At 38.1% G+C, this 26,854-nt stretch overlaps 1 protein-coding gene across 1 annotated transcript in view; it reads left to right on the top strand.

Moving 5' to 3' along the window:
- The window catches only part of LOC134571822 (heparan sulfate glucosamine 3-O-sulfotransferase 4-like), a 189,711-nt gene extending 165,815 nt beyond the window's left edge, over window positions 1-23,896 (top strand). Inside the window, exon 2 of the mRNA XM_063430438.1 lies at window positions 20,321-23,896. Within this exon, the coding sequence (XP_063286508.1) occupies window positions 20,321-20,954 (634 nt within the window). The 3' untranslated portion in view covers window positions 20,955-23,896. The remainder of the gene's footprint in view (window positions 1-20,320) is intronic.
- Window positions 23,897-26,854: the final 2,958 nt, after the last annotated feature.

Here is a 26,854-nt window from a genome sequence, read left to right as displayed (position 1 = left end):
CAAAAGACATGATTTTAAGAATTGGAAGGCTAATGCGCAGGTGTGGAAAATCGCCATCCTGCGCTAGTCAAATACTGGTAGCAGCATTTGATGGAAAACTGAGGAATTACAGTTCTTACAGCGAATGTGACTCTAGTGGTTGTTAGGAAGAAACCCATTAGAGGTGAACTCAACCCTGCATTGGAAACATTGCAATTTCCTCAAAACGGCAATGTTTTACACTGCAGGGCTAAAACTATAGGATCGCTGCACCCAAACCACATCATTGAAATGAAGTGGTTGGGTTGTCTTTAGTGGTCCTCTACATAAATTCAAAGAAGCTGTGCACAAACCATTGAATTAAACAGAAAGAAATAGAAAAATAAAATTCAAATATAAGTAAACAATACCAAATTAAGTATTGAGTTATAGATCTTTACTTTTTTGTTTCTATTGATATGTGTTTATTTATTGTATTTCTCAGGATGTCTATTGCATTGGAGCTGCTTGTAATGAATCTGCTTGTGTTTGGGGGTGAGTTGAAGTGATGTGCATTTCATTTTTTCCCTTGGAACGTGTCACTTCTATGGATCTGTCCACGTATCACCAGTAGATGTGTGTTGCATTGATTCAATGCTTTCCAAGCTGGGATGCACACTTGGTGCTCACCACGATGGTGCATCAGGTCCCCAATGCTCCTCTGAGAATCATTGGATTGGACCATCGTGGAGGAGGCAATGACTCCTCCATGACATCGCAGGAGGAAGAAAGGTAAGCAGAGTCAAGGGAAATAAAGTAACTAAAAAGCTTGACTTTATTAATTATTATCTGAAAAAGTGTGTGTGTGTGTGTGACTTCCACGATTAAGGACAGGGACACAAAAGCGTTAGGAATATAGGTCTGTGTTCATAATGGGCTAAGAAAATAAAAACAGAAGGATCAGCGCTTAGTTAACCAAACCAAAGTAGAGAGTATAAATACATAGGTAGCAAACCTCAAACAGCCCTACAGACAAGAGGGGTAGTACAAACAAAAGAGGAATGTAGGTTGCGCCAATAAAATAAAAAACAGTGTATGAGTGTACACTGGTTTTTACTTTTTTGACGCAACCTCCTTTCCCTTTTTGTTTGTATTCATAACGTTCCAGTGTTCCTTTAGTATTTGTTTGATCTGTTTCTTTGTTAGGCATCGTCTTTTATTTTACAGTTTGCCTTGTTGGTTCGCATGATATATCTTGTCCGCAATTGTTCATTTTCTTGGCAATGTTGGGTTTGGCATGGTTTTAGTGGACAGAGTGTTGCCACGAGTATCTGTGACATCTGGTACGGTAAAAGCTAGCTTGACAAAGACACTGTTTTTTTTAGATATCAATATTATTATTACTGATCATTATAATTGCAATGATTATTATTACCATAAGCAAAGCTGCTAGGTCAGCGAATGATGCAAACTTATCATGTTAATGAGTTCTCTGGCCACACGCAGATAAATAGCAGCTGTGGTTGCGAAATAAACAGCATAATCTGGATTTAAATAATACATCCGGCTCTCTTGGCAACTTAAAAATTCACACATTTTGCAAATGGGTTCATTGTGCCTTAATAGCCTGTTTGATGCCTGTCTCTCTGAACACGTAAGACTTTTTGTTTCTAGAAAAATATAGGGCTGTCAACTGCTAATAGCAACTATGTGCCTACCCTTCATTATGTTCAAGGTGAATCCTCTAAAGTCTGCTCTCCTAACTTTGTTTTTTTCTATTACACTAAAAGAAATTAAATGAAAATTCCAATCTTTTGCTAAAAGACAGTTTTCCGAATGTGAAGATTCCTACAAATTGATGTGTGCACTGGAATTGTGCAATAGTGTCATTTAAACAAATCTTCCCAGTTCCTTGCATGTTTTTAGAGTCACGTTCTACAGAATTATAATTTTTCATATGCGTCCTTCATTTGTAGATGCTAAGAGGACAAGAGACAATTAATTCACTTTGTATGCGTTTTTTAACTCAAGCCCACACATTGGTAGTTTTTAAACATTAAAGGATACTTTTCTTGCACAACCAAGTATTGTAAGGGTGACCAAATTGTAGATCTTCATGTATTGTAGGACAATGAGCCTTCCTTGCCAGTTTTAGTGGTATTTAAAGTGGCACTGTCACAGTCTCAGGACATTGCAAAATTTGCAAATTTCCGATGGTGACATCTGGGAGATCCAGTGGCCAGGAGGACAGGCAATGATTTACCTAAACCTATCCCTTGTGTGGCACCACTAATTTCTTCCCGACGGTCCTCTTCTGCTCCTGGAGCTTCAGTGCCAGAAGATGATGTCGCTGCTGCACTCTCATGAATTGAGGTCTATGGAGGGTCCCACAAGTCCACAGGATCCTTCATGGACACAAGATCCTCCATGAGCCAGTTCCCTGCAGCCACAACTGGTGACGGCTGGGGGATTAAAACTTCTAGATGGTGGGAGCTCCGCACAGTGTCTAGAAGTGTCAGACGTAGGAAAAATATTGACACAAAGTAGTCCCTACTTTGCCTCAGTATATCTTTTGACTATGTTGAAATTTCAGTGCAATTCTAATACAATCAGTATGATAATTTCATAAAGATTTTCTCTTTGCGAAATACTCATTTCACAGGGGGTGACAGTGCAGCTTTATTATGGTCAAATCATATTGACTATAATGATATTTTATGCCACTGAAATAAAGGTGGGTAGTAACAGAGAAATGGAAAAAATAACTGCATGTAGTTACACGGTCATGGTTGATGTCTCATGTTCAATGATATGTTCATTTCCCGGCACAAGTAAAGTAAATAGTGAGAAGATAAAATATGTATAAAAGCATAATATTCAAAGGTAATAACCAGATCACACAAAAAAAGCTCATAATATAGAACAGCCCTATGTGTTTATGGTTTTGATGGCTATAGTGCCCTTAAAATTGTCTGTATGTTTCGTTCTAGTGTTTGTTCCTAGACTAGAAGAATATGCTGGTACTTGATAAATGATAATAATAAAAATAGTCATAAAAATTATAATAAAGATAATGGTGTTTTTTATATAATGAGAATTGAATTGCTGATTGTATTAAAGCACTCTCAAGTCACAAACGTTGAAGTAGTTGTCAAAAATGATCAAAAAATGTTAGATATGATTTGTGTTGTTTTTATATCTTTTTTGTTTAGGCTACATAAAATATAGATAACAATGTGTTAAATATGTATGTTATTCTCTTTCACTGGCAAGATGTACACAAGTGCATATTTGCATCTGAACAATGCAAAGCTTTGTTGGATTTTACCCTAACTGAAAAAAAGCAAATTAGACGTCAAGAATCAGGGTGTTCAAGCATTGATATAATAAAACTGTTCTGATTTAATAGCCTGCATCGAGTTCCAGAGATTCTATTTTGGAGAAGAGCCAAGCGTAGCGCTCAGAGCCTACCAACGTGTCGCTTGTGCTAGTCTGTCCTAGAACTGTTAATGGGCAGGGACGCAGCATACGATGGTCACACGCAGTAAAGCTTTTCATAAAACCCACTCTGATGGAAAGGAAAGGGGATAGCGTGTTGCAAATCCTCTAATACTTGAGAAGATAAGCTGAAATTTTGGTGGATACCATCCAGTTGGTGCATTAAAAAAAAGGCCAGATTCAATTGCCGAAAAAAAAAATATATAAACTGTTTTTTTATTTCAACATTTACTGTTATTGTCTGTTAGAGAAAATAAAGATACAAATAAGTGTATTCAAGAAAGAAAAGATAATGCATCAGAGAGCTAAAAAAGGCCCATGTAGTTGTCACTAATCAATGGAACACTAAGTACTTCAAAATGCTTTTTTTGTGCCCTTGGCACTTATGTTGTTACAATGTATGCTATACCTCCAATTTTACAGTCTGTTGATTACAATGGGATGATTGCAAAGTTCTAAAGAACATTTGCTATGCTTCTCTAAGCACAGTGCCATCATACCTATATTTTGCTGTACCATGAGCTTGCAAGAGTACATTAACTGAATTCGTTTCAGGATGTCCACTGCAAAAGGACAGACAATGCACTATATTCACTACAGCCCTCTAAAGTAGTTATGGTGCCATGAGTCTCCTGGTGTTGTCCTTGTAAGTAGCCATTTTTTTTTTAAACAATTTGATAATTACCTTAATCTCTTGGGTGCCAGTGGTCCATACAGTCTTCTTGATATTACTAAAGCAATATGAATGTTGTCAACATTTGGACATTATATATTGGATGCTAGTTTTAACTACCCCTCTTAGGTATATGAGAAACTCAGGTAAGTGTCAAACCATTCTAAAACAGTTTGACTACTTACCATTTGATTTAGTGGTTAATTTGCTTAGACTGCACCTTTTAAAGGACCACTCTAGTGCCAGGAAAACATACTCGTTTTCCTGGCACTAGAGTTCCCTGAGGGTGCCCCCACCCTCAGGGACCCCCTCCCGCCCGGCTCTGGAAAGGAGAAAAGGGGTAAAACTTACCTTTTCCAGCGCTGGGCGGGGAGCTCTCCTCCTCCTCTCCGCCTCCTCTTCGCCCCGTCGGCTGAATGCGCACGTGCGGCAAGAGCTGCGCGCGCATTCAGACGGTCGCATAGGAAAGCATTTACAATGCTTTCCTATGGACGCTTGCGTGCTCTCACTGTGATTTTCACAGTGAGAATCACGCAAGCGCCTCTAGCGGCTGTCAATGAGACAGCCACTAGAGGATTAGGGGGAAGGCTTAACCAATTTATAAACATAGCAGTTTCTCTGAAACTGCTATGTTTATAAAAAAATGGGTTAAACCTAGCTGGACCTGGCACCCAGACCACTTCATTAAGCTGAAGTGGTCTGGGTGCCTAGAGTGGTCCTTTAAGTAAATAAATTAAAGGGACACTATAGTTACCTGAACAACTTTAGCTTAATGAAGCAGTTTTGGTGTATAGAACATGCCCCTGCAGCCTCACTGCTCAATCCTCTGCCATTTAGGAGTTAAATCCCTTTGTTTATGAACCCTAGTCACACCTCCCTGCATGTGACTTGCACAGCCTTCCATAAACACTTCCTGTAAAGAAAGCCCTATTCAGGCTTTCTTTATTGCAAGTTCTGTTTAATTAAGATTTTATTATCCCCTGCTATGTTAATAGCTTGCTAGACCCTGCAAGAGCCTCCTGTATGTGATTAAAGTTCAATTTAGAGATTGAGATACAATTATTTAAGGTAAATTACATCTGTTTGAAAGTGAAACCAGTTTTTTTTTTTTTTTCATGCAGGCTCTGTCAATCATAGCCAGGGGAGGTGTGGCTAGGGTTGCATAAACAGAAACAAAGTGATTGAACTCCTAAATGACAGTGCATTGAGCAGTGAAATTGCAGGGGAATGATCTATACACTAAAACTGCTTTATTTAGCTAAAGTAGTTTAGGTGACTATAGTGTTCCTTTAAGATTCTCCCTACACATTGTGAACAAGATCATGGTAGGCTAATATACACTGATGGGAGCAACACAATACTTTTTCCTTTAATCAGTATCTTATGGTGCTATGTGAGTCTCACATCCAGTTTGTTGCCAAGTCCTGTAGGTTCCAACTCAAAAACATAGCCCGCATCCGCCCCTTTCTTACGCAAGATGCTACCAAGGAGCTTGTCCATGCTCTAGTAATTTCCCGCATGGATTACTGTAACCCTCTCCTGATTGGTCTCCCCAAAAGCCGTACTGCCCCGCTACAGTCTGTAATGAATGCTGCAGCTAGACTGATTTCCCTATCCAGTCGGTCCTCTCACACCTCGCCCCTCTGCCAGTCCTTACATTGGCTCCCTGTATCCTATAGGAGTCAATTCAAAGTGCTAACCCATACATTTAAAGCACTGAACAATTCCAGCCCCTCTTATATCTCTTCACTGATCCAGAGGTATGCCCCTCCTCGTACCCTCCGCTCTGCCCGCGACCACCTCCTGACCGCTGCTCGCACCCGTACGGCCAACTCACGCTTGCAGGACCTCTCACGGGCGGGTCCTCTCCTATGGAATAACTTGCCTACTGCCATCAGACTCTCCCCTAGTCTTCAATCATTTAAGAAGGGCCTTAAATCCCATCTCTTCAGGAAAGCGTATGGCCTCCCAGAGTAATCTCTCCCTTACATACCTGTCTCTTGCTCTCCTATGGGATAGTGCTTTGCTCTCTCCTCCAGCTCTGCTTCACTCCTACTTGATATTTCCTATCCTAATGTTTCTAATACCCCACCTCCTATAGACTGTAAGCTCATTTGAGCAGGGTCCTCTTCAACCTATTATTCCTGTAAGTTTTCTTGTAATTGTCTTATTTATTGTTACATCCCCCCCTCTCAAAATATTGTAAAGCGCTACGGAATCTGTTGGCGCTATATAAATGGCAATAATAATAATAATAATGTGAAGAAAGAATTCTATACTTTAAGATCCACTCTAAACATCAAAACAACTTTTGCATAACTAAGTGACCTTGGTAGGTAGCTCGAGCTCCATGCAGTCCCATGACTAATGTTCTGCCATTTACAAGTTAAATCAATTTATTTTATTTTGTCCTAACCACCCCTCTCCTGGCCTGAGACTCAAACAGCATCTTTAAACACTTTCTGAATAATAGTCTACCTTTTTTTAGCTTCCCTTATTGCAGTGTGTGATTCATTTATAATTTTTATCTCCTGCTACAGTCTACAAAAGTGTCATTGTGTGTGATAAACGTTCAATTAACAGAACAAGAGATAAGTAAACACACTTTGCTGTAAAATCTGATTGAAAATGTTTTTTTTTTTTTAACATGTTGGCTGTGTAAGTCTCAGCCAGGGGAGGTGTGAATAGGGTTGCATAAACAGACACAAAAGTGGTTTAACTCCTAAATGGTAAAGAATAGAGCATTAAGACTGTAGGGGCATGATCCATACACCAGAACTGTTTCATTAAGCTAAATCTGTTTTGGTGCTTACAGTGGTTTTTTTTTGTATCTGGGATTTATGCCCTCTAGCTAACGATATTGTCTTCCCATTATTTCAAGGTTCTATCTCTAGTCCTTGCTGAAAATGAGAATAATTTGTATTGCTGTACTCTACAATTAGTTTCTAGTGTTTGAGCCTCCAAAATTGTTTCTATTGTGTCCTACGTGAAATATCTGCTGGAACACAAGTGGCTTTGTTAAGTCTATCTTCAGGTTAGAATATTCACAACAATGATTAAAGGATACTTAGTGTAAGGAATACAAAGTTGTATTCCTTACACTATACTTCCTTTTAGCCCACTCCTCCTTTGCGCCTCCCACCGGCATGTAACAGGTTAAAAAAACTTTTCACACTTACTATCGATCTCCCTCGGCACTAGGTCGGTGCTCCGCCTCCGCTGATGTCACCCAATGGGGGGGGGGGGGGCTAATGCGCATGTGCAGCGAGTGCCATGAGTGCATTAGACCTCCCCGCATAGAAAAGCGTTATTGCAATACTTTCCTATGGTAATTTCACTGATGCTGGATGCCCTCATGCAGAGCGTGAGGACGTCCAGCATCAGTTAGGCGACCTAAAGTCATCGAGCAAGCAGTAAGTTCCTCTAGTGGCTGTTTGGTATGTTCTTCAAGGTAATCATTGCAGTTTGTACATTACAGGACTAAGTGAATCAGGGACACTGAACTGAGATCACTTCAATGAGTTGAAGTGGCCTGGGTGCCTATAGTGTCCCTTTAAGAGAACTGTTTGGTTCCCATACTAGGATAACAAGAACACATATTTATTATAAACCAATAAACTTTCATGTTTGGAAGAGTCGTAAGGTCGGCTCCTTCAGACATCTCCTAGTTGTGTATATCATAAAGAGATTTTGTTACGACAGTGTTGTCTGCTTGTTATATAAACCCACCATGCTTATTCTTTTTGCGGCAAAAATAAATAATTAAAATGACTGTATTATAGATGCATAGCTTTGTAAAGTACTTCAAACACATTAATTTAACACCAAAGGAGTACCATCTGGAGCTTGACACACTGTATCCAGAAAATGGATCTTTTTTGGGGGGGGATAATCTACTCAAGGGCGGGAAAATCTTATCAAATTAACAAGCGCTTAGGCCGCACATAGATAAATGACATCTGTGATTCCTGAAATAAACAACTTAATCTGGATTTAAATAATCCACTGAGGCTTTTTGGTTGTACAGAAAACTAACATATCCGTCAAACAGGACCATTTACATTGTACATGTTTAAAGTGCTCGGCTTCGAGACAATTACTCAAAACTGTTCTTTCAAGGAGGAACGAGGGGAATTTTGGCAACAAAACTCAGCCTGAAGGAACGTTTTTATAATCCCGGCAGAGAAAGTCTGTAGTTACTGATTCCTTTTCAGATGGACAGCAAAAAATATCAAGGAAAAAAAATGTACAGGGAAAACTCATCGGTTTCATGAATCAAGCATTTTCCCATTTAGTAGGACCAACAGATGCATCCTTCTTTTTCTGCTCACTTTAGTGGTTAGTAGAATTGTGATGTATATACCGCTCAAATACAGTGGGCAAAAAAATTGCTTTTCATTTAACGGCATGTGAGGGATATTTATCAAAAGCTTTACACGCACACATTCATACACAAACACTGACAATCATAGAACAGTCACAAGCTTGTTTTTAATCATCTGTTCTGCAATTTTCACAGGAAGAATCTGAAATTAAACATGAAAAAAATCATAAATTCGATCATACCTTTATTGATTAACTGAGAAAGTGGCAAATTTAAGGTTTTGGGATGTTGTGGTCCCTTCTTCAGGTATAATCATAGATCAAGAATGAACCTTCTATCAAGGATACAATGTTATCCCAACACACAGAACAGATAACATATAACAGATAACAGCAGAAGAGATCATGATTGCTCCTTAGTGTCAGGATCCGATCCTGACAAACAAGACTTTTTGTTCTGTTTATTCTGTTTCTTTAAAAACCAAGTTCCTGCACTGATTTTATTTGCCATTAGCGGCCTCCCTAACCACTAGCACAGAGAGTTCCATCTCATCCTCACCTGCCTGGACTAATTCAGATCCTATAAAAGGTTACACCCAACTCAACTCATGGCCTTGACATTGAAATTGATGATTGCCTGCAAGACTTCGTATCCTGGCTCCTGTGTTATAACCTGTGGACTTACCTTATTGGCTTCAAAACCTGCTCTACTCACCAACCAACTCCAGACTTGGCTGAACAACTCTACATTCCTGCTTTATCTACAAACCTGTACCATACCAGCCTGAACAACCCTAAATTCCTGCTTGACATCCAACTTGTTTAAGTCTATACTGGACTTTAATTTATTATTACTTTGTGGCTACCTGCGTTACTCCTACATTGGATTTACAAATATTCCAGATTATATTGGCATCTATCATAAAAGACCTGTTTCTGCAATACAAACTCTAATCCAAAGAGACTGAACTACAAACCTATATAAGTAATCTTTATATTTCTGTCTAGTTCTGTTTAGTTGTTGTTGGTTTTCCTGTAACTTATTATCTCATTAATAGGTTTTCATTCTCTTGCTTTATCTTTCTCTCTTATAGGTTTCCCTGTTTCTTTATATCCTGTTTTCTGTTTTTCCTCAAGATTTGTACCTATAATTTCTCTTCTAGATTTATCTGCAATGTCCTACCTATAACGTCTTTTACAGGTTTACATAACTTCCACTTTGGGCTTCTTGTCTAAACCCTTTACTTCATAGCCTAGTTATTCTCACCTGTAATCTGTTATTCGGTTCTATTTTCTCTCTCTCTCCCATTCCTATAATTTCTATCATAGGATATCCTGTTCTTATTATAATATCTAAGATAAAAAAATAAAGACCCTGAAGTTAACCCCAGTTTCAGTCTCATCCCTGACCTGCACAAGATCATGACACTTAGAATGTTTGGACTTAACACAGTGGCTATAATGAAGTGTAAAATAGTGAACCTGTGAACAGTGTAATCAGAGATGGCCAAAGTCAAGAGTGCCGAGGACAGAATAAACATAGTACAGAGTTGAATAAGGGTAACCATAAATCAGGATAAACATTATGCCGAGCTGATCATGGAAGCCATATATTAGGATAAAAGAAAGACAAGTCCAAGGTACTCAACGAAGAAACCAATCTCTAATTAACACACTCGAGGGTCGGGAAACTATAGCAGAAAACAGTTTGTGGGTCAAATCAGGGTTTAAATACCCAACTGGATGGCTACTGACATATCCATTTTTCTGTGCTGGAACAGACACATAAGCATGCAACTAAATTGACATGATAAAGTATAAATATCTTCATTCAGGCAGTGGGCAGTGTTGGAAAAACTGTTAGCAGAGAAGTGTGTGGGAAGAAGGTAATTGTCTCTAGCAGGTGTGTCACCTGCCTGTCCAGAAAGCTTCCAAAACGTGGACTCGCAGGTCCCTTTGGTTATTTGTATATGCTTATACATCGTAAGGTACGGTCTGTCAGACGTGTCTTGGCGACTCGCAGGTCGCTTTCTTGAATAAATGGCGTGTGTATGGTGGACTCGCAGGTCCGGTAGTACATAGTTATGAATAGTACTCTTTTATGTTTGATGTGTACCATTTCTACGTTGGGTAGTTTTGTAAATCCCGCAGGTTTTCGTCTCTTCCCCAGTGCCCACCCTGTAGCCACTAGGCAATAGTGAGACATGTGGGCTACCTAATGTGTAGGGTCCCATCAGGACACGCAGACCCTTGTGACTTCATGTCTAGAATCCTGAATGGCGGTATAGTGGGGTGTTGACCCCTTACTTTGGTACGATTCGGCTCTGCCCAGCGTTACATATGGTGTTGATGGGGATAACCTAAGGGGCGAGATAACAGCACTTTTATCATGAAAGTACATTTGTTATCTTCTCTACTGATAAATATGGCATTAATATTTAATTCTACAATACGTTTAACATAAAATGTCAAAACTATTGATCTTTAAGAAGATCACATACTCTTTGAAAAGCCAACTCTTCTTACAGCCAACTGGAGAGAGGTCTTTTTATGATTTATTTCTAACATTGCCAGAAACATACGTCCAGATGTGGACTGCTGGATTTATATTTTTCTGCAGTTAGGGAAAATTAGTCCTTAATTATGTGTGCAGAGCGACGATGTCCTGCTTTGATGATACACAATACTAGACAAATCTATGTCAAATCATTAAAATATTACGGTAATCAGATGTCATCTTTCATTCATTATGCAAAGTGGCTTTGTTCTCTCTCGAGGACATCTGTAAATAATTATTTCATTATAGAATATATATTCTCATTTAAAATGCCATGAAGATATTTATTAAATGACCTCATTCCATTGTAGCCTGACGGCTGTCACTATCTCTTACATGGCTTTACTCAAAGTGTTCTCCCTTCTGTACAGATCCATTTAGCATTCCTCAATAATAGTACTTAAAGTGATCATCATATACAGTAATACATCAAAGGTTCCATTCTCTTAGTTAATCGGTAAGCATATTCTCTGAAAAATAGGTTAAGCGTTATATACCAACCCTTTACGGATCCCACTGTCACGTTCAAAGATTGTCCTAGTGTAACCTTCAATAAAGGAACTATCATTTCTCCAGAATTTACATCATAGAATAAAATAGTGGTAAGGTGGAGGTGCCCAGTTGCCAAATAATAACGTGTGGATTTTATATTTGTTAAATATAGTTGAACATATAAAACAAACAGAGAAGTGACCGTTTTCCTTTAAATGAAGTCACTTTGGATTTAAATGTACATTCTGGAGGAAGCCCAGGTTACTTGTCATGAATACTTATTATTCACTTCGGGGATTATTTTTATTTTATAAACAGGATGTGCACAATGTCTCGCTATCATAATTACCAGGGAATTATTTATTTTATTGTATTTTCAGACTTTATTTCCCATGATGCTTAGTGAGTCTGTAGTGGGAAAATTTGAGCCAAAAAGATGGAGAGGTGGGAATGGAAATAGGGTGAGTACATTTAACCACATCCACTGGGGGCGCTATAAATAACCATCCGGCACTGACTCTTGGTTCTTACATGAAAAGCACCACTCTATCTCACCCAGTAACACCTTTGTGGTTTAGTACAAAACTAGTGTAGCCCATGAATCATAAATATTAAAGTTAACCTGGGAAGTCAGACTGTCCAATTACAGTGTTAGTATTATTAGTTTATTTACAAAATGTCATTACATTTCCCAATGCTTTAGGCAAGGTTCTATATACACACAATTGGAAACATTGTGAGCCTATTCTTTGGACTATGGAACAAAGCAAGGTGTAAGAGGCATGAGTTTAATGAGCTAACAGTGTGGAATTAAAAGCAGTGGGTGCACTGCTTATTAGAGCCTAGAGTGGAGAGAATACGTAACAGGAAAATATTTCATTATTAGGGCTTACAGTGCAGAAATGACGAATGTTGAGATCTGTATTTTCTGGCATAATATGTCTAACAGAACCCAGCTCTTGAGTGATTACATCTGCATATCATGGGAGACGATGCACTGCTCGGAGGAGCTTGCAATCTAGAAAGTGGTTGGTATTGCTTGTGCTTTAATAAAACCAAAAAAAAAATTCAAAATAAAACCAACAATGATGGGTAAACATCAATGTTGATGTAATATCTTTCAGTTTAGAGAAGGAAGGAATAGAACAAAATGCATGAGAGTACAGCTTGCAAGAACGTATGTCTATCAATCAGTCTGTCTGTCCATCTATCTATCTATCCATCCATCTATCCATCTATCTATTTTTCTGTCTGTCTGTCTGTCTGTCTACCTGTCTATCTATCTGTATATCTGTCCATCCATCAGTCTCTTTGCATGCTCTACATTTCTCATTTTAGTGTTATGAGCTCGAATTGTCTCTTTTCTTGTCATTCTCTATTATGTATTCGTACAGATCCATAGTACATATTAGTACACCTAGGTATATTGTGCAAACAGTTATATAGTATCACTGTATCCGCAGAGGCCTCTTAGCTTGCCCTACCTGTCCTTTCTGTAAACTGCCCCATCATTGTATGTATTTTCATCTGTATCAGTCTGTAGAATTCTTATAATTTTCTTTCGGCAAACGTGCTAGTTCCCCTGGTATCTATCTGCCTGTCTTCCAGTAGTTATTTTTTTCTTAAATCCTATGTCATAGCTCTGTTTTCAATTCACAAGATGCCCTTCTTGTCCATCTCTCCATCCCTCTCCAGTGACTGACAGAAGTGACCGAAGGTCTCTGATTATTTCTTCTGCCTGTAGAAACTGTGTTACCAGCAGTTGACAGGTCCCTTCATCCCTCCGCGCTCTGCTTAGGCCTGCAATATAAAATGAGGGGGGCAAATCAGCCTCTCTCCTACATGTCTAATCCACTGGAACATCCTTGAGGGAAATCTATTCTTTCATTATATTTTACTCTAAATGTGATTGACAAAAAGGCTTTTTCGGTGGCAGAACACAGTTATTTTAACTCGCTGCCCGTTCGTTCTTTCTAATTGTTTTCATTTCTCTGCTCTTTATAATCTGTCTAATCCTTCCTCTTGTCAGTTATAGGACCTAGAATTATCCAAGCATTGCCATTTAGCTTTCATACTGTTTCTGGAATAATCATTTTCACTACCGCTGTCGCATTTGATACTCATATTTTTGCATTAATCAGAGCGCAGCTCATTTTCTGTTTATTTTCTTCCCTCTCGCCTTCCATTGACTCAATCCCCCCCTCTCTATCATATTGACTTCTTTGCTTTCGTCTTCTCTAGGTCTAACCACGAGACTCTGCTCATTTATTCCTCTCCTCTTTTCGCTTCTCTATCATTCTTTTTTGCTCTCTCACTTTTTCTTCATACATCTATCACATTTTAATTGAGGCTGGCTGGGGGTAGTACGTATATTAAATAACAACTTACCTAATTACTTGGACATCTTATTTCTACCCCCACGAGTGGCCAAACAAGTACATCTCCAGTTCTGCAGTGTCCATTATACTTTACTTGGACAGGATTGCAGATAATAGTTGTAGTTCTAGTAGGGGAACATACATTTTGGCAACCCCTGTTATAATCTCTCTAGAAGCAGGGGGTAGTGGACTATGGGCATATAGCACACCTGTTTATAAAGTTCTGTATTCTGGTGCCTATATAATGTTGGTGCAACTATGGGGAATATCAAGGAAAGCCTGCAAGGCAAAGCCATAGCATTAGAAGGTACTCGATAAAAGGAAGTTGTGCTGAGATCACCTTGATATTGGTGTTTTGCAGCAGAGCAAAGTGGTCAGAGATGTTAAAAGCACTGGTGGGCATTGTATACATTCTCATAACTTGCCCACTTATTGGTATATGTGCCTCAATTTTATTTTCCAAATGTAGGCAAATTGCTAATGTTGCAAGTTGATTTAAAGATTTTTTAATGTAAATATAGTGTATTTACAATTTACCTTTAGTTCAGGACAGTCCTTGCAGTGATGCCACATTTGGGGTACCCATCACACCAATCTGACTGTTGATGTGCAAAGGAATTTTAGCAAGACAAAAGGGGATAGAGCTGGTGAATGACATGAGCGGAGCTGGGCACATTAGAACATTAGAACAAGAGACATCCTTCATAGCACACTTTGAATGTTTGTTAATAGTGGCAAAGTTCTGCAGCGCACTAGACATTTAAAGGAGAACACTTACCATCATTTTTAAGTATTATATTTATGTATTCACAATAATTTAATAAATATGTGTTCGTTAGGATTGAAAAAATAACACTTCATCTCTGTTTCTCCACCTCCAATACAGTTTAGGCACTGGCTGTGCCAGGAATAGACTGCACTGTGATTGCAATTGCTAAATATAATATACATTGAAAGAAAACAGAGCGACACATGGAAAAAAACAACAACAACTGGTTAACACACGTCATAGGTGATGTTTTACTCGATTGCGTAATTTTTAGGGAATTGAGAATTCACCTTTGAAAAATATATAACTTTTGAAAAAAGGTTCTTATATATTACAAAATGACAAATATGGCATTGGATCCAGAGCATAAACTAAGGACGCAGACTGTACTTTAAACTAAAGCTATGCTGTATTACAATTAACAGCAATGAACATAACACCAAGAAGTCATTTTATGCTCATCTGACGTTTAACAATAACTATTTAGAAATCAGTAATGGGATTGCAAATTAAGTAGACTACATACCGACAGCAGGGATACAATGTGACCTACAATATAGTGTCCCTTGACTTTGAGGCTACAGGCAATTGCCGTTCTTGCTTCTTCTACTCCAAAACTGTCCCTAAGGAGACTTGTTCAATTACTTGTGACGTGCTTAAGCTTGTTTTTATTTCTTTTGAAGTCTTTAGGGCAGTTTGGAAATAAAACAAGCAGTAAATGTTTCATAGGTAATGGAATATGATCCTTTATCAGATGAAGAAAGCTCTCCGTAGGTCTGAAAACTTATGCAACAGATTATCTTGCATGGTAGCAATACATGATTCATATAGGATAACTCTTATAAAAATGAATTACTCCAATATATAAAAGGCATTTTTAAATGTCTACAGGTATGGCGAAAAAAAATAAAATAATAAAAAACTACTTCTGCACTATGCCCTTAGATTTGTCTAAGTTTAGCTGGTCCCAGGATTGCAGTGAAGCCCTCACACAATGCGTGATAAAGTCACCACACACTGCAGAAGTGCTGAGAGGGATGGGCACCTCCTTATTGAGGTGTGAGGATGGGGCACATTCCACAGTCGATATCTCCACCCCAACACTACCTAGAGGGTGAAGAAGGCACTAGTTTGATACTTGAAGCCAGATGTTGTAGGTGATTGCTGCAAAAGTGTTGAACACGTGCAGCACCTATTAAAATATTTTTTAATGTAATTGGAGAGGATCTACCCCTCTGTGCTACCCATAAGGAAAATGTACTCCTCAGAGAGCATAAATCCCATAGAATTCATGGTGATCAACATTTAGGACAGTATTTTATAGAGAGGGATGGAGTTCTTAAAAAGCTCCAACTATCCCTCTGTTTAACTTAGAGGCACATGAAATCTTTGTTTTAAAGGGGGTCTTTTCTCTTTTGAACGAGGGGGTCACATGTTCCCAGAAGCCACAGACGATCTCCATGCTAATGATGATTACCAGCTCTAGTGATACATTTTTGTAAGGTGATGAGGGGCTATGAACAAGACATTGGAAAGATATTGGAAAGACATTAGAAAAAAATGAGACCCATTTTGTTCAATCTGAGATTTCACGCACCTCTTAAGGGTTGGTTGACTACCATAGAAATGGCATTCACCTACTTAGTGTGTTTACAGTATAGGAGGATAAATACCCCTAAATACAGCATACCACATACACATAACAACCCTCTTATGAAACAGGGGATTTTTCTTTTTCAAACAAAGGGTCTCATGCCCCTCTAAAAGATTTCAAATTACTTTTTCACTGCGTGACTTATAGAGTGTTCAGCATTCTACAAATGTCAGAAACCTCTGTGTAAACACTAAAATAGGGGGCATTTACGTTACATTTATATTACACGCAATTACGTGTTATGAAAGATAAAAAAAATTTTTTTATCAATTTGAATTAGCGTGGTCACTAATTTCTAGATATGTATCTAGCCTTCATTCAAATGTAGTCACTCTATTACTACTTTCCTTTGTAGTAGATTCCAAAACTTTACCACCCTCTCTGCAACAAAAAAACTTTATCTGTAGATAAATAAACCTCTTGTACTGTAACCTTAAATAGGAATCCTCAAACTAATATGCTTTTTTATCAAATAAAATATATTTTGAGATTGTCATCAGAGCATGGAGTATAAAAATATTTGATAAATAGTGAAGTTGTTTTGACACATCAATCTTCGTGACTAAAAAGTTTCTATTTAATGTTGTGATTTTCTACATTGCCCGACGCTAACGAAAATGAAAATTATGCTTTTGAAACCACTGAATAGACTGGTGCCAGCCTCATTTATCATCTATTCAAAAACTCTCCTGTCTTATCCCATGGCCAAATATGCACACAGCAGTTTCCATTGCAAAGGGACTACCAAATATCAGAGAAATTACTTTGTTCCCATACGTAGCTTTACTCATCACCATATGTGGCCTGTCTGACAATTCTAACCTATTAAGCAAAGTGCAGAAAAAGCTCTAAATTACCAAAGAGGATTCTACTGGAGCAAGCAACCCTATGCAATCGCTGCAAAACGCCCAACAGCCAGTGTGTCAGAGATTATATTACATATGGTGCAGAGCAAGGTGACTTATTTTAATCATAGTTAAGTAAAAGGCTTGTCATCTCAAAGCTGTATCAAGTATCCCACCGTCTGTCGTTAGAGTAGCATTTGCCAGAGAAATTATATTCAGTCTTTTTTGTTATTTAAACTAGAAAATATACTTTGTTTCATTTTGAAAAGCAAACAGAAAGCAAATTTGCATGTGTGCGGCACCATACAATTTACCATAACTCATTGAATGAATGTTTAATTGAGAATAAGATATGCCTATTCATTATACGCTATTTGAACAGGCAGATCAGGTTTCCAAATCCTGTAATACGCAGTGGGTGATGTCAAGCAGTGCATTTCCAAGTCTAACGCATGGTGTGACTGACAATGTGAAGTTGTGGGGGACATATTTTCAGGTCCACGGGAGATACACGAAGACGTTACAATTCTGGGTAACAAATGCCACCAGTATTTCAGTCCCTTTGCTGAAATTGATACACCAAAAGAGATGCTGAAGACAGATACATTGCAATTCACTTCCTCAGCACCTCTTCCAGGATATCGCGAAAGGGAGAGGGGCTGTAACTCCAATCTGTCTTGGGAAGACTGCAACACATATGTCCTGACCTAAGATTAAAGGAACCTTAGAGATAGATGTAAACCTAGCCTTAATCCTAGTTCTAACTATAACTTTAAAAAATAAAAATATATGCAATAAAAATACAAACTGTTGACCCATGAAATAGAAAAAATAATGGCATTACAAGTTTTGGAACCTTCATAATAAACAAGAAAAAAAATTTTCAGTGATTTATTAATCTCCCTGGAACACTGAGATAGCATTATAGTCCAGTAGTACATGATCTGCATTATGTATGTTTAGGACAATTGTTAAGTTAGTCTTAGGTTAATTCCAGGATATACTCATTTTGTGGATCAAAATTAGTGGGCATTGGATTCCAAGGTGCTTGCATTTGCTATTTGCAGGGAAATGAATTCAGTCTCTCTCTTGCAAGGCTGACAGAGGAGCTGGGGAGACAGAATCGCACTGTTTCTGTCTACTCAGGTCCCCTGAGGGCCGAAATAAAACAGTGACAGTGGCAAATAGCAGCTTCTGTGGAAAAGTGTATCTCGAGCAGACCACACCATATATGTCCTAGTGCTCCCCTAACATTAGGTTCCCCCTACACTTTACGGCTTCAGTCAAACTGTACGTTACAGAGAAAATTGCATATTTGGTTGAAAACATGATATAATAAAATATATCATTTGGTAATTTCGGGAAATGAAAATACATTTATTGGAGAAAAATCAGGCTGGTCAACAGAGTTATTTTTTTACAGCTAAACATTTAGTCCAGCTCAAATGGATCTTTCAACACAGTAAATATGTTTATAAATTACTCATTTAGTGTCTTTTTCTGTTACTGCCTGCAAATGTGAATACATCTTTATGGGTATGTTTATAAAAATGCTTTCAGAGGCACAAGTTCTAATAGGCAGCAAAGTATTCTAAATCATATCGTGTGGATTAGATAGTCATTGCAGTTTCTGTATAATGTCTAAACCTTTAGAAAGTTGTATGCATGTAGACTTTGTAAGCAGGTCTCAAAGCTGAATGTAAATTTACGAGTTCATTTGACGATAGCAGCGATTTTCTATATTGCCAGATGTCACACAAGTGAAATTGTTACAGATCCCTTGAGACATACGTTGACCTAGCATTGTGTAAATATGATTCTAAAATGCATTTACAAGTGTGCAGTATATATGCTATAAATTAGAGAAAAAAAAATATTCAATGTTATCCTATGGTTCTTGAAGCATATCAAGGAATGGTAATTTGTCCCAATCAATGGAGAATCAAATGTATCTTATAATATATTGGACATAGTAAATATAGAACTTGCCCCTGTAGAATGTGCAAAATAGTGTAGTACCAGCTCCTATAGAAAAAAAACCCACACATATTATATCAAAAATCCAATATTGGCTTCTATTCCATGTTAACATATTAAAACACAGGATTGGATTCTACACCATGTTAAGCAATCAAAAACATAATATTGGATCCTATACCATGTTAATGTAGTAAAAATATTATGCTGAATCCTAAAACATGCTTAGTGAGCACATAATCAGCTCCTAACTTGTTTTTTTTTACATTGTCAGAAACATAGTATACATTTTAATTGCAGTTAAAATAGTTAATAGGACGCTATAGACACCTAGACCACTTCATTTTATTGAAATGGTCTGGGTGGAATGTCCCCCACCCTCTTTCAACCATGCAGTTGAAAACATTGTCATTCTGATGTTACACTGACAGCCACTGGAGGCGCTACCACCAAAATAGTGGAGTAAAACTCCACTATTTCAATCAGATAGTCTCAGAGAGAGAGCATCCTATGGGAAATCTTTGGATTGGCTAAAATCATAGAGGACTCACCTTTTCAGCCCTGGCAGCAGGGGCCTGGTCACCTAAGTAGATAATGTCCAAAACATAGAAGTGACTCCTACACCATGTGGTACATACTCAAAAACATACAACTGTCAAAAAAAACTAAAACGTATGGAAATTCGCTTATAATATGTGGTCGTTTTAGGCATAGCTCTCAACCCTTTAGTCAAGAACACCAAGTTTTGGCAACCAGTTGTAACTCATTATAACAACAACTGCAATGTGATCATCAGTATTAGCTGCAACTAACAAGCAGATGTCAAGTGTCTTGGTTATGGTTGTAAACGAGTCGGTAATTTATAGATTGATTTGTTAGGTCCCATGCCTTTTTATTTCAATTCATGGACCTTTACTCCATGTGATATATATATATATATATATATATATATATATATATATATATATATATATTATGAAGCCATTTATTCAAGGTGTAATTGTGATTCTTTAAATCTTCTGAAGGTTAAGGATGGTGGCATTTTAAAAAAAATGTGTAGACTGCTATCACTAATCTTTAGAACATCATCAATGCAATTTTAAAGACTGCTATTTGAAAAGTTGATCTTTAAGGAGCACAATAATAATATTGTCTATATATAATTTTTAATTTTTAATATTTTTTTTTGTGTGCAGAGATTTGATGCCGAGAACTGTGGATGGACAGATAACAATGGAGAAAACCCCAAGTTATTTTGTTACGAATGAAGCCCCGCAGAGAATTCATTCAATGGCCAAAGACACTAAGCTTATTGTGGTGGTTCGGAACCCAATAACACGTGCCATATCCGACTACACACAGACACTTTCCAAGAAGCCTGAGATTCCAACCTTTGAAGTTCTAGCCTTCAAAAACAGAACCCTGGGACTCATCGATGCCTCTTGGAGTGCATTGCGAATAGGTATATATGCACTGCACTTAGAAAGTTGGATGCAGTATTTTCCCCTTTCCCAAATCCTTTTTGTCAGTGGAGAACGTCTTATCAGCAACCCAGCAGAGGAACTGGCCAAGGTGCAGGACTTTTTGGGGCTCCGGCACATTATTACAGACAAGCACTTCTATTTTAATAAAACCAAAGGCTTCCCATGTCTGAAGAAGCCAGAAGACACAGGAGCTCCCAGATGCCTAGGGAAGTCCAAGGGTCGTATTCATCCAAAAATTGACCCAGATGTCATACGGCGCTTGAAAAAATTTTATAAGCCTTTCAATGCTATGTTCTACCAAATGACAGGGGAAGATTTTCAGTGGGAAAAGGAAGAGTTAGAATGAAAGAAAGACATGATATATCAAGACAAAGAGATACTGGGATAGATTGTGCTCTCTTGTAGTAAAATGGCACTCACTATGAAAACTATTTAAAAGATTGCTCAGAAGAACATATATGGTGTAATGAGGGGGATTTGTTTGTTCAAAAACATGACCTTATCTTACATATGTGATAGACATGTGAGTCTCTCCAGAGCCTCTCCTGAATTCTTTTACATTTAAATGAATACTAACAGCAAATTACAAGGTGTGTGTGCGTGTGTTTGTGTGTGTATATATAGTATATATAGGCATGGGCCCAGCACCTGTTTTTTTCCCCCAGGTGTAGTCTCCAGCCAAAGATAAAACACAACTTGAAGGTTTTATCTAGAAAAAAGATAATAATATAATAAAATATGTATACACATAAAACACACACACACCTTCTTTAAAAGCATAATCCACATGTCATCTTTTGATTCTGTGTGTCCATGTGTATACATATACGTTGTATATGTATGCTCATAAACACACATTTCATCCACATGTCATTTTTTGATTTTGTGTTTCCATGAAACCTGTTGAGCATTGAGTGTATCTTATTCTAAGCTCTGCTTATAAATACATCGATTAGCCAAGCACCTAGGCAATATATGCTATGTTTCCAACACTTTAACATCGAGTGCAATAAAACAGGTTAATGTATGTACATAAAAAACATAAAACCAGAAGTGGGTATGCTGTTGGAAAGGCACACAATGACTCTGTTTAGTTCTACATGCATTGTCATAGACCCAGTGGTACAGTTCCATCAAGGGTCCATCAAGAGACGAGTTTTAAAAATGTATTCCTAGTTCAGGCCATATAGGCTAATTAGACTTTTTCATTGACTTTTATAATTCAAGGGTAATCTTTAAAAAAAAAAAAAAAAAAAATGGTTTTATTTGTGTCTCTCAGGGTTTTCAGAATTAAGGACTATCACACAGATTATATATTATAACTAGGAGTATGTTTTTAAAATATGGGTAGTGAATCTATATTTTCTCATCACAAGGGCTGGGTCACTTGAACATATTGTGTTTCCTATACATTTACAATTGTTGTATAATTCTAAGGCTGCTTTCTTATTGTCCGAGAATCCTGACTTGGCCCTTGCGAGACTAGCCATCCCTGATGACCATGAGACATTGAGCTAAAATATATAAAAAAAAACGCTAAGCAGTGTTTTAGAAATCCCGTAAGCATGTGCTACAGCTTTTGATGCACTCCACATATGTTTGGTCCTGGGTTTTAATAAGGGTTTCAGTACTTGTACACCTGTAGAGAAGTGTAGAGACCCAACGTGATAGACAAGCCTGTCAAAATGTCTGCCTCCTATGTGTATATTAAGGGAAGAAAATTAAGTAAATACCTTTATGTGTTATTTTAACATATGTACCTGTTTATTGTCATATTTTAATTTTCCATGGTATTTTCCATGGTACTTTAAAGCCTATTAGCCACTTTGAGAGTGTGTACAAGATATGCTTAATTTCCACCAATTTAAATGCCCATTACACTTACCCATTATATATATTTTCTATAGTCTTGTGTGCATCCTTAATTTTAATTTATATGGGGCAATGGGTGGATTGGCCCTCCAAAACATTTGAGAAAAATATTCAATAGTTATTTTTAATAAAAAATAATTCTATATTTTTAAGAGGTTATATCGTAGAAAGATTATACAATTATGCTAATTATTAAATTAACCAGCCACACATACAGCAAGATTTAGGAAACTCTCCGATGGCACATATTGTCAAAAATTTATCTCACGGGTCACGACAAATGATTCAAGAAGATGCTAAATCTATCAAAATGTGATAAAATATAGTAGTATGTTCACTAAAATCTATGTTTTTGGAACGTCACACCTTAAACTGTTCTTTATTTATACAGACAGTCCTTTGTTTCCACCTAAACATATTTTCTAAACTAGTGTTGCCATAACTTTGGGATTAATGTGGCCTAAAAGAACTTGGACGTGACACTCAGTGTATGCTTGTGGGGGAACCATTCAATTTGGAAACTGTTTTTAGCAGCCATTAATTATGTTAGAAGAGTAAAACCCAGCACTGGAATTGTTGAAATAGCTGTTTCACCTATGAGATTATCACCAAAGGAAAGGTAGAGCACGTATGTGGTTACATTTCGTTTGGTAAAGAATGGACGCTGCTATTGGTTAGGCCAGGGATAGGCAACATTGGCACTCAAGATGTTGTGGACTACATCCCTCACAATGCTCTTACACTCATAATGCTGAAAAAGCATCATGTGAGGTGTAGTCCAAAACATCTGGAGTGCCAAAGGTTGCCTATGCCTGTATTAGGCCATAGATTTGTGGTTTTGAGAAATAGTTTTACTGTTATGGAGAAGATGATGCAAAATGTACTGATGAAGATATTGGTATGGTGGAATAATAGGAGACTGATGTAGAGAGTGGATTGAGGGTGATATGTGGGGGGAGGACTAGTATGGATGGAAAAGAGAGAACTCATATCGTAGAGTTGAATGGAACTGGCAATGGAATTGACAAGGGACTGGTATAGAGTTTGATAAAAAGTGGGTAACATGAAAGGTGGGATTGGCAGACCTACATGAAAGGATAGACAATGCATGCAGAGAAAAAAAATATATGAATTTGGAACTTGGAAGGAGAGGATTGCTAAATGGAGAAGGGCAATGGTATGGTAGTGGGAGACAGAGGGAGAATGAAGGAAACTGAATTTGAAATTGAAGTTAGGTGGAACAAGAGTGAATGAACAGTGGAAAGAGATATAGAGAGGGAGAGAAACAGGGATTATATATATCTATATATGTATATGAACAAGGCATAACGTTTTTCAGGATGGGGGTCTGATAAAGTAAATAAGGCATAATATAGATGAGGACAAAGGGGGAAATTAAATGTGATGAAAATCATATGCCACATGGATTAGAATATTTGGTGGGTATGCAGGGCCGCCATCAGGGGGTGACAACCATAACAGTTGTCACGGGCCCGGCGGCCCTGGGGGGCCCGGCCGCCCGGGCCCCACGTGTGGGGCCCATCGGGTGGCCCACACACTTAGGGCCACCCGATGAGCCCCCTCCTTCAGGGGCCCGGTCAGCGCTGTGGCCGTTGTATAGCGCGACCGGGGCCCTTTAAAAAAAAAAAAAAAAAAAGCAGCCGCAAGTGCTGCTGGGAGGAAGTGCTCACTTCCTCCCAGCTCACTCCGCGCAGGAGGAGCGTGCCCGCCCGCCCAGCCGTGAAGAGGGAGAGCCAGGCAATGAAGAGGGAGCAGCGCCGACTCCCATCATCCCCAGCCACCCTCCTGCAAAGAAAAGGTAAGAGACAGGAGGGTGGCTGGAAAATGAGCTGTGTGTGTGCATGTATGTATGTATGTGTGTGTGTATGTCTATGTATGTCTGTATGTCTGTCTGTCTGTCTGTCTGTATGCATGTATGTGTATGTATGTCTGTCTGTGTCTGTATGTATGTCTGTGTGGCTGTATGCATGTATGTCTGTCTGTCTCTCTGTATGTATGTCTGTGTGTCTGTATGCATGTATGTCTGTCTGTCTCTGTCTGTCTGTGTGTCTGTATGCATGTATGTATTTGTATGTCTGTCTGTCTCTGTCTGTGTGTATGTATGTATGGCTGTGTGTCTGTATGCATGTATGTGTCTGTCTGTATGTATGTCTGTGTGTCTGTATGCATGTATGTGTATGTCTGTCTGTCTGTGTGTCTGTATGCATGTATGTATGTGTCTGTCTGTATGCATGTATGTATGTCTGTATACATGTATGTCTATGTATGTATGTCTGTCTGGATGCATGCATGTCTGTCTGTATGTCTGTATGTGTGTATGTCTGTCTGTGTGTCTGGATGCATGTATGTGTATGTATGTCTGTCTCTCTGCATGCATGTATGTCTGTCCGTATGTCTATGTATGTATGTCTGTATGTATGCATGCATGTCTATGTATGTATGTCTGGATGCATGTCTGTCTGTCTGTATGCGTGTATGTCTGTCTGTATGCATGTATGTGTATGTATGTATGTATGTATGTCTGTCTGCATGCATGTCTGTCTGTCCGTATGTCTGTGTGTATGTCTATGTATGTATGTCTGTCTGTATGTATGTATATGTCTGTATGTCTGTATGTATGTCTGTATGTATGTCTGTGTGTATGTCTATGTCTGACTGACTGCATGCATGTATGTCTACGTATGTATGTCTGTCTATGTATGTTTGTGTATGTCTGTATGCATACATGTATGTCTGTCTGTATGTATGTCTATATGTATGTCTGTATGTCATTCTATATGCATATATGTATGTCAGTATGAATGTATGTCTGCATATTATTATGAACGTAGGTCTGTATGCATGTATGTCTGTCAGTATGTCTGTATATATGCATGTATGTCAGTCTGTATGTCTGTATGCCATTATGAGTGTATGTCTGTATGCCATTATGAATGTATGTGTGTATGGATGTCAGTGTCTGTATGAATGTGTGTGTATGTATGTATGTATGTATGTCGGTGTCTGTATGTATGTGTGTCTGTATCTATGTTATTATGTGTCTGTCTGTCACTATGTATGCCTGTGTGTATGTCTCAGTATGTGTGTGTCAGTATGTATGCCTGTATGCATGTATGTCTGTTTCAGTATGTGTGTCTGTTAGTATGTATCTGTGTCCTTTTGTATCAGTGTGTGCGTTTGTGTCTGTGTGTGGACCCAGTGGGCGGTATTTGGAGGCGGGCCCCAGGGGGCCCAGACCCTGAGCTGAGTTAGGGGCCCCAAAATTTCTGGTGGCGGCCCTGTGGGTATGTATGAAGCTTCACACAACTTCAAAGCAATTAAACTTGTAATAAAGTGTGCATAAACTAAAGTTAACATATACAGCAGTCTTTGTGGGCAAAATCAACTAATGAAATAGCTGTCTACTGTGGACTCAAATATTCTTAGCAGAGATTCACACATGCTCACATGCTCCCAACTCCTCACTAATGTTTCTAAAGCAATTCACACATAGTCATATTTCTGGACATGTCAAATGTCTGGACACATGTTTATAATTAGAGATCAGAAACACTGGTCAATTTGAGCTTTAAATGCAAACTATTAATTTCCAAACAACAAACACGTTTCGAGCTTCTTTCTAATGACTAATGCAGTTTTCTAGTTTAAATCTGGGTTAAGTCTGGACATGAATTTGGTGCAGAGTCTTGGCACATTCTGTTTAAATCTGGCTCACATCATCATTAAAAACAAGACAGTAGATGTATGTTTACGTCATTAGCAGAGAGATATTTTTATCACAAAATCTTTTGCTTCTAAATATATTTCTTTAAATACCGAGGAGTTAATTTGTTAACTTTAAAATCATTAAAATGTTATGCATTTATTTATAGCTACACTGTGAATGTTAAGATATATTTATTGCTAAATCATTAGCAGCATTAATTACCCTTACATCATTAGCTGAGAAAATAAAGAAAAACTGTAGTGAGTGCTACGTACCCGGTTTGAATTCATTCCTCATTTAGTAAGTGGAATCTATTATATTAAAAATATTTGAAGATGTTTAATTACTGAAAGTTCTAAAGACACCGACTAAAAGTTTTATAAATGTATACATTTAATTATAGTATCTATTTTTCCACCGGTCAAGCGGACAGTATTAAACATACAGGTATTCATGTTATAGCAGGGTATTATCCACAATTTCTGCATGAAAGCCTTTCTAAAAAAAAAAAATTAAAAGGGACACTGCAGACACAATAACCATTTCATTTAATTGAATTTGTAATGATGCCAGTAGTCCCCTGGTACTGTCCCTCCATTCAGTGTTGACATTTTTTCGGCAGTCGACTGTGATTGAGGTTGCTGGCT

The sequence above is a fragment of the Pelobates fuscus genome, chromosome 8, assembly GCF_036172605.1.
Source record: "Pelobates fuscus isolate aPelFus1 chromosome 8, aPelFus1.pri, whole genome shotgun sequence".
Taxonomy (NCBI): domain Eukaryota; kingdom Metazoa; phylum Chordata; class Amphibia; order Anura; family Pelobatidae; genus Pelobates; species Pelobates fuscus.
Note: the sequence above shows the minus strand (reverse complement) of the source record. Positions and strands in the feature narration are given on the sequence as shown.